Source organism: Fulmarus glacialis, unplaced genomic scaffold (assembly GCF_000690835.1).
Source record: "Fulmarus glacialis isolate BGI_N327 unplaced genomic scaffold, ASM69083v1 scaffold8305, whole genome shotgun sequence".
Classification (NCBI taxonomy): domain Eukaryota; kingdom Metazoa; phylum Chordata; class Aves; order Procellariiformes; family Procellariidae; genus Fulmarus; species Fulmarus glacialis.
In genome coordinates, this window is record NW_009212291.1 from 92,190 (window position 1) to 101,757 (window position 9,568).

At 44.6% G+C, this 9,568-nt stretch overlaps 1 protein-coding gene across 1 annotated transcript in view; it reads right to left on the reverse strand.

The window, feature by feature from the left end:
• DHRS12 (dehydrogenase/reductase (SDR family) member 12) overlaps nt 1–9,568 on the reverse strand; it is a gene marked incomplete at its 5' end in the record, with an annotated part of 28,888 nt that overhangs the window by 18,416 nt on the left and 904 nt on the right. Inside the window, 1 exon segment of the mRNA XM_009577823.1 lies at nt 6,361–6,443. Coding sequence (XP_009576118.1) covers nt 6,361–6,443 — 83 coding nt within the window.

Consider the following 9,568-nt stretch of genomic DNA (forward strand, 5'->3'; position numbering starts at 1 on the left):
TGGGTGTAGACTACAGTAAGACCCATCTCAACCTTCTCTTCTTAACACTGAGCAAAATCAGCCCTCTCAGCCTCTCCTTGCACATCATGTGTCCCATCTCCCTAGTCACCTTGGCAGCCCTCCACTGGACTTGCTCCAGGACATCGATGACTTCCTCATCCTGGGGGGCTCAAAACTGGGCAGAGGACTCCTGCTGGGGTCTCACAAAGGCTTAATAAAGAGGAAGATGCACCTCCCTCAGCCTGCTGGCTACACTTGTGTTACACAGCCGGGGGTGTGGTTGGCCTTCCTTGCCTCAAGGCACACTTCTCACTCAGGGACAACTTGTTACCCCCAGGTCCTTTTCTGCAAAGCTGCTTTCCAGCCAGCTAGTCCCAGCCTGTACTGCTCCATGGGGTTACTCCATCCCAGGGCAGGATTGTGCATCAGCTCTTGGTGACCTTCATGAGGTTCATGTCAGCTCATTTCCTCACCTGTTAAATCCCTCTGAATAGCAGCGCTGCTCTCCAGGCACCCCGCTCCCCCCATTTGAGATCATCTGCAATCTGACAAAGATTGCACTTCACTCCAAGTTGTTAAAAGAGACATTAAACAGTTTTTGCCCCTGTATTGACTCATGGGGGATTGTCCTGGTTTCAGCTGGGATAGAGTTAAATTTATTCCCCTCCTTTTCTGTTCTATTAAATTGTCTTTATCTCAACCCACGAGTTTTTCTCACTCTTACCCTTCCGATTCTCTCCCCGTCCCACTGTGTGGGAGCAGTTGTGTGGTGTTTGGCTGCCTGCCGGGTTAAACCATGACAGGGATGCCACTAAAAGTGGTTAACGGATCAGCTTTGTATTGTTGATTGCTACTTTCTGAGACAAATGTTCCAGACAGTTTTCCACCGAGCTTGTCATTCACCAGTTCAAACCACATCTTTCCAAACTGGCTACAAGGATACTATGGCAGACCATGTAAAAAGCCTTGGCAAAGTTAAGGAAAATGGCATGCACTGCTCTCCTCTTGTCCATTGGCAGAGTCATCTCACCAAAGGCAGCGATCAGGATATGGATGATGTGGATGAAATCCACACTGTTTTCTTCCCCAATCACCTTACTGTCTTTCATGGCTTCTGTGAGGATTTGCTCCATAGTTTTCCTGGAGTGAGGCTGACCAGCCTGTAGTTCCCTAAATCCTGCTTGTTTTTTTTGAAGATGAGTAGTTTGACTTTTTCCAGTTAACAGGAAGCACCTCCCGCTTTGAGGAGATTTTCCTTAAAGATCAACCAGTTTTCCCAAGGCCTTTTGCTCTCCATGCTTGTCTCCCACGGGATCCTGTCAACCAGGTCCATAAAAAAAGACAAAATCTGCTTTCCTAAAATCAAAGATTATAATTCTACTACTCATCCTTCTTGCCTGTCTCGATCTTAAATTCCACAATCTCATGGCCACTTCCACCAAGGCAGCTATTCAAGGCTGCTATTCACAGCAGGTCCAGCAGAGATCACCTCTAGCTGGCTTGTCCAAAACTCATATCAAAAAACTGTCCTCGACACTCTCCAGAAATCTCCTGGATTGTTTATGCCCTGCTGTGTTGCCAGCAGGTATCAGGGTGGTTCAAGTGCTCCATCAGTAACCAGAACCTGTGAGCACGGGGCTTCCCTAACACTCTAAAAAAGGCTCTATCTCCTTCCTCTACTTCATCAGGCAGTCTGTAGCAGACACCCACCATGACGTAATCCATGTTGATCTGACCTCTGTACCTTACCCATGAGCTCTCAACTGGCTTGTGACCCATTTCAGAGCAAAGCTCCATGCATTCAAGCCACCCCTTTGCATAGAGCACAACTCGTCCTCCTTGTCCTCCCAGCTTGCCCTTCTAAAAGGGGCCTGTATACATCCACTCCAGCACTCTAGTCAGGCCAACCACATCTCTCTAATCCCAGTGAGATCACAGCTCTGCAACCATGCACAGATTCCTGTTTGTTTCCTATGCTAGGTGTATTCATGTACAGGCATCTGAGATGGGCTCCCAGTCATGTTGCTTTCACATGAAAACTGTGAGAGCTTCCTCCATTTTGCTGTCCCCTAGACACGTACTCACTGTCCCCATGACTCTACTCCTCTTCTGAGTTTGGTCACTATGCCCCAATGAAACCAGTTTAAAGCCCTCCTCACTAGCTTAGCAAACCGGTTGGCAAAGATACTCTTGCTCTACTTTGTCATTTCTGCTCAGCAATGCTCATTTCTCAGAGAAAGTCAAAGAGGTCATGAAGGCCAAAGACAAAGTGACAAAGGCCAAAGGGACACCAACTGCACATTCAGGTGTTGACCTGCAGGGTGTGCATGATCCTACCCAAGCCCTTCCCTTTCACTGGAAGAATTTAGAAGAGCACTACTTGGGCCCCCATACCCTTCACCCTCTGTAAGCACTCTTGATGAACTCAAGGTCTGCCCTCACAATGTCATGGGTGCCCATGTGGTTGGGCAACAAGAGGTACTAGCCCGAGATCCAGACGAACCTCAGCAGACTCTCCACAATAGGCTAGATCTGAGTCCCCAGCAAGTGACAAACCTCTCAAGACATCAAGCCAAGACTGCAGATGGGTACCTCCATCATCCACAGGAGGGAGTCTCCAGCCATTATCACCCACCACTTCCTCCCAGTGCCGACAATGGTTCAGGCTCATCTGTCTCCAACACCTCCCCTGACAGAGCTTGTTCTTCCTTATCTGTTACCATGGCACTATACCTATCCTATAAATGCACATCTGCAGGCAGAGAACGAGCCTGCCTTCTGTTGCCAGCAGTCACAAGCTTCCATTCCTCCCCATTTTAGGGGTCTCTATCCACCGCTTATTTGAGCATGGCTTCTAGCTGTTCCTCCTTCCACGCAATGTGGGGTTTCTGCTCTTCTACTCTGCAAAGACCCTGTCAATCTCCTGTTTCTGTTCTTCTACTCTGCAAAGACCCTGTCAATCTCCTCTTTCTGTTCCCTACAGTTATGCAGCCTGCTCATCTCCTGCTGTCACTTCACCTGGCAGCCCAGCACCTTGACCACAGCAGAACCCAACAGATGGTGGCATCATGCTCTGCCCCACACTAGTACTAGTCACTCCCTGCAGCCCAACATCTGCCACATCATTCCTCTGGAGCTCTGTCTGGGCCAGCCTCCCACATGCCAGGCGCAGTCGTTCCAACCAGGGCAGAAGAGCATGCTTTCAGGTGCATCACTGCACCCACTCCAGCTGTCTCTGAGTGTCGGGTGCCTTCTGCACCCCCTTCCATGCTAACTGCTGCATTAACTACTAAGTTCTTGTTAGCCACCCCATGTCACAACAGTCTTGCAATGTTTTGAAATACTACGGCCAGGAATGTGGATGGAATAGAATGAAAAAAAGGAAAAACTTGACACAGAGCAAAGTTATAATTTTCTAAACCACTAAAGCTAGAAATATTTCCTCTCTCCAAGACATCAGAAACCTTTTACTGTTTGTTACAGGCAATTCTCTTGCTTTTTGCAGATTTGTGTTCTACCTAGTACAAGCACAGTGGCATTTATCAGCATACAAAAGGCATGTCAACTCCTACTTTCCTCCTAGATAACACTTAGTTTCAAAGACACACCACAGATAGTCTCTTATGACGTATCCCAGGAAAAGGCAGTTCTAAAATAATTATGCAGAGGATGTGTTCTCATGCAAAAAAACCAAATAATTATTAAAGGACCTCCTCTCTTTCCAAGTTGTTTTCTTTAAATATTCATTACACAAGCAAATGAGATAAGTGAAGAAGCTGAGAAAATTATAAAGCATTATTCCCTGCCTATAATTCTGCTTCCCTGCAGATAAAGAAACACATGACTTTTCTCTCTAGCCATTGGATTTCAGCTCCTTAGTTGAGTTAGGTCAGAATTTTCTCACTGTCATTTCTGTCCAAAAACTTGACACTGCTCTACTGTTTCTAACTGGATACCTCTCTAAAAGCTTTCTACTTTTAAAGCTACTACCATTAGCTACTGGAACAGAAGAGCTGAAGTTTTTTGCGCAGATGTTCAATATTACAAGTGATTTCAGAGACTGAAAAAGATCTAAATCAACACTTATCTGCTGAAGACTGTCACGTTGGCTCAGAAAAAGGACCCACAGGCCTGTTCCCTATGAAGTCCTCGACGGTAGCAAAGTCATTTTCCAAGTGAGACCTAATCCCCATGACTACATCTACTTTAACAGATTAGGAGAACTTCCCAGTTCCCAGGTCTAGGTGCAGGTGCCTGCCAAGTAACAACTCCATTTCAGCACTGAACTCTGGCATGTGTTGTTGTGGAAGATGGAAAAAATCTTTGGCGTATACTACAGCAGGTTCTCTGTCCAGATGATCAGGAAGAACAAGTTAAGTCTGGATACAGCTTGTCAAGCTGCAGATAAAGCATTTTATTATCTCCCTGGATTGCTTCTGAATAAGTACTTATAAAGAAGGATGTTCTTGTGGACTCCTTATTAAAATGACTCTTCCCAGTGCAGTCACACGTCCCAGAGGGCCTCTTGTACAGCTCGTCTAACACTTCACTGAATGCTGCTTTCTGTACAAGTGCCATGTCCCCAGGGCCACACACAAGTTCTGCAGTGCCCGCATACTCTTTCATGACTAGAGCAACTAATCTAGTTTCTAGTTTTCTAGACAGTTTTGCAGCCTACCAAAAAGTGGGAATGCAGTGATTGTGCTGCTTTTAGGAGGAAGAACATTATTTGCCTCAAGTTTTGTTTCACCAAATGACAGAAAACAGAACATGAAGGAACCTTCAGGGGTCATCGAACTCACCCCTCTTCCCAGGCTGTCTGACTGCAGTTAGAAAAGGAAGTAACACAGATAATCACCGGTCTTACTATAGCCATGGGATTACGCAGTTATAGACAGCTGGAAAGTATTTATTTCTACATAAGGACTGATCTAATTCACCTCCATTAAAGAACTGAAGTGTAATGCTGGTTGTGTCACACCAGGGAGCTGAAACCAAAGAGCAGAAATTTAGTCAATATGGTATCTCTAACCATAAAAAGTCTTCAGAATTTTTGATCCACATTAAAAACTATTACTGGAATGAAAATACTGTGTTCAAGAGCCAAGTCATTATTTAAAATGAAGATAGCTCTCCATCCAAGTGTTGTGGGTTAACCCCAGTAGGCAGTTAAGCCCCACACAACCACTCGCTCACTCCCCTCCCAGTGGGATGGGGAAGAGAATCAGAAGAGTAAAACAGACAAAACTTGTGGGTTGAGATAAAAGCAGTTTATTAAGTGTAGCAGAGCTGTGTGGGCAAACAAAGCAAAATAAGGAATTGATTCACTACTTCCCATTGTCAGGCAGGCGTTTAGCGATCTCCAGGAAAGCAGGGCTTCATCACGTGCAACAGTGATTTGGAAAGCCAAACGCCATAACTGCGAATGTCCCCCCTTCCCTCCTTCTTCCCCCAGCTTTTATTGCTGAGCACGACATCATGTGATATGGGATATTCCTTTGGTCAGCTGGGGTCAGCTGTCCCAGTGTGTCCCCTCCTAACTTCTTGTGCACCCTCGGTCTGCTCACAGGTGGGGCAGCGTAAGAACCAGAAAATGTCTTGATGCTATGTGAGCACTGTTCAGCAATAACTAAAACATGGGTTGTCAACACTGTTTTGGTCACAAGTCCAAAACATAGCACCATAGGAGCTGCTATGAAGAAAATTAACTCCATCCCAGCCAAAACCAGTACACCAAGATAGAAAGACAACAATTGTACTTCTCCATAAGCACACCCTCCTGAATAATTAGCAAAAAGTAGTGACAGCTACAGGGGTGTACTGTGAGTGATATATCCAGAAGCAAAAAAATCTGTAACAGAAGGGAGGAGGTAAGGAAGAGATACTATAAGAAAAGGAGATGGAGAAGTCTATGGAGCATGGAGCTAGGACAACACAGAGGACCTCACAGAGCAGCCAATCTTGGCAAATCAAGAGCATGTTATTCAGACACATAAAACCTTCAACTCCAATGCTGTAAACTCAAATGTTGTTGCAAGAGAGTTGTAATGCATTAACTTTTAAAAGCCTCAGCCACATAGTTAGGAATAGCAAGTAAGACATAACAAAACATATCGACAGCAAACATTAAATAAAACAGCATGCTGCTGGTGTTGTTATTAATCACAGAAAACATCACCTAGTGAAATTAAATCACTTCAAACCCTATGGATGATAAACTACTAGATGTTTCCATGTCCATATGAAAATACTATTAAAAACACAACAGCAAAATGACGAAACAGAACATCTCAAGGCCTCTGAGGTCTTTAGTATTAACAATCTTTCTAAGAGTAAACAAAAGACTGAGAAACAACTCACCTGATTGCCCGTTTCTGTCACTATTTCTCCTTTGGCAACCTCAGCCCGCTCCTTATTTCGGCAAACCAGATGAACTGTGCCACCTGGTGGATTTCGACAAAAAACACATTTGATAATTAATTGCTAACTGTGTTTGGGGGAGGCATCAGCAAAGACAGAGGGCCACGAAGTGATGAGCAATTTGCAATTCTTGTTTGGGCTTAGTTTTTGATACAATCCAAATGAAACAAAAACCCTTTTGTGATTGCATCCCAGTCTGTGGGAAATCTATAGCCTGCTAGTAGCTTTGGCAATACTGGTCAGATGGGCACTGAAATATCACGGGAGCTTCCCAGCAGGCAGAAGGTTCCTGAGCTGTGCACAGCCAACAGTCCCGCTTCTCTGCTGCCAAAAGCAGTGGCTTTTCATCAATGTTGCTGAAGCTCAGGTCTGTGGAGCTCTCAGGGCTTCCATGATACTTGCTGATAAGCTGGGAGCAGGGAGCTCGTTAGGGCCGTGGCACCCCATAGCAGTCCCAGGTCCACCAGCCTTGGGCGATTCTCAGCGACAAATTCCCCCCAAAAGGCACCAACCCAGCAGTACCATCAGGCAGACTGGACACACCAAGAATCCCAACAGGGTCTGTCAAAAGACTGAGGTAAAGGTCCTTCAAACAAAAGGTTTAGGACATAAAGAGCAGATATAATAAGAAATCTGGAAGATTTCTCCTTGGCTCTGGTCTTATGAAGGCAGGCAGGAAGGATAAAGTATCACGCTGTAACAGGGTCCTCACACAAGGCTGCATGCATGGAAAAGGCCACTGCACTCTAGGTACTGTCTGCTCAAACCATTTTCTGTCAAGTCTGCACATCATGTTTAGTGTTGATAAAATACCAGAGCTACACTGGAAATTGAAGCCAAGGCATTTGTATTGTAAATGCTTCTTTTGGCACATGCCTTAGAAAGTTCAGTAAAAGGCTTGAACAACACAAGTAACTGGAATTGCTCTGTGAAAAGGAATTAAAAATGCCAGATATCAGAATTCTTCTCAGCAATGGGAGATCTGACAAGGACTATGGCCACAAATTGCAGCTTAGGAGGCTCAGGTCAAGCATTAAGAAAAAAAGTTTTCACTAGTTTTCTTCTAAATAAATCAGGCTGTCCCAAGAGGATGCACAATTTCCAACCTTGTGGGTTTCAAGATCCAGCGAGACAAAGCAATGGCTGGTTTGATCTAGTGTTGGCAACAGTCTTGCTTCAAGTGGGATGCTGGACAAGATGACCTCCAGAGGTCCCTTCCAACCTTAACTTTTCTGTGAAAGGAATATGCAGGGCAAGGCTCCTCTCAAAGGCCTGGATATTTATCATGACCTCATAGCTTAGCCACATTAAAGAGAGCCTTCAAAAACAGAACTAAGTTACAGGTAGGCATAATTCTCTTACTTTTATGCTTTGTATTTTTTGATCATTACAAGTAATGCGTTAATCTCAGTCACAGGACTACCTTCACTCTTTACTTTTACCTATTATCAAAGGTGTTTTAGGGGTTGCTAGCAGCCCACCACTACAAGGCTAAGCAATGTAATCCCAAAGGATTGATAATAGAAACAACAGTGCTGGGTCACTCTTCTGGTGCCCGGAACCCAAACGCAAGACACCAAGTCTACCCTAGGGATAAAGCAGTCACATACTGCACAGCCCAGTGTGGGGTCTGATAATGCAATTTTCTGTCTACAAGAGAGGTTTTTCCAGAGAGCACCACTACAGCAAGTATACTTGGCATGCAGCTGATGCAGGCAACAAGCCTCAAGGTTCTTCTGAAATTTTCTGACAGGGTCCGATTCCTCCACTGCACTGCCAGAGTTGGCTGGGTTACTTTTACCAAGTGCACAACTGCAGGCAGCAGTGGAAAACTCCTGAATCTGGGATAATCATACAAATGACACTACCTGATGTTTAATACAGTTTCATCTTCAGTTTGTGTTACACATATACCATGCATGGAAGAGATCATGCACAGACAGGCACTGAATACACAAATCAGAATGAAAGACACTCTTTACCCCAGGGAGAGCAGATTTCATAAGTAAGAGAAAAGGCAATCAGAAGGGGCGGTGTCCAAAGCTCACCTCTTTGGCCATTCTCACAGTGACTGCAGGCTTCACTGCAAAGGAGGGTTTTAATTACAGATCTTAAGGCAGTTAAGCATGTGCATTTGCAGATGTTTAAGGAGCTCTTCGCAAAACACAGGGGACAGCACAAGTAATGTGTGCAAGTACAAATTAAACACATGGAAGAAGTAGCTGGCCTTCAAGCTGATCAGGAACATTCTCATAGTCTACTGTGCAAAACATTCAAGGCAAACAGAGGTGGGTTTTAAGGGCTTTGAATATGAATTTTTTTCTTGCTGTTAAGGAGGGAGGGAAGTTTTGGTGTGACCTGTCGGCTAGGAAAGGGATTTAAATGTATTTTCCATGGTAAAGATTAAAATTATTTGAACTTAAACAACACATGGGAATTGTCAGAGTGGCTGGGAGAACACTGCATCAAACTAGAAGTGCAGTTCACAAGACATACAGAAAAGCTCAGATCTGCACTACCTGTAAGACACCAATTCAGAGAAAAGCTCAGCTCAGGCTAAAGAAATTGTCATCACGACTGTCATTATTTACAAAGATCTGAACTGCTTGAAGGTAAAGCCAACGTAGCTTGGTTATTCTTTTGCTGAGTCTGAACTTCTTATTTTCTCGTCATGGTATACTTGAAGAGATTCAACTAGAAGCAAGAGCCCCAACAGCTGACATCGAGTTTCAGAGCAACACGTGCAAGGATAGGATCAGGAAGACGCTGTTAAGTCATTCTGACTTCATATGCACAGCAACGTCCATGCAAGGTATCAGACAAGCAGTCTGAGCCCAAGGTTGTTCTTTGGGCTCCAAATACTAGACATGGTGACCAAACCCTATGCAGATCCAGTCAGTTTGACAGCTTGCAAAACCTGGCAGGCATATCCATTTGTGAGCAAAACCGTCACCAGACAAAGCAATACTTACATAAGGCTATTATACATAATGGCAGTAGTGGGAACCTGAAATCAATCACATACTGGCACTGATGGGGGATCTTTAACCCAAAGGCTCTTTGATGCTAGTAATTTTGAATTAGTTTAATTTAACTGAGTCACCACTTTCCTTCATAAGATAGTTATGAAACCTAAGCAGGGAGAGAC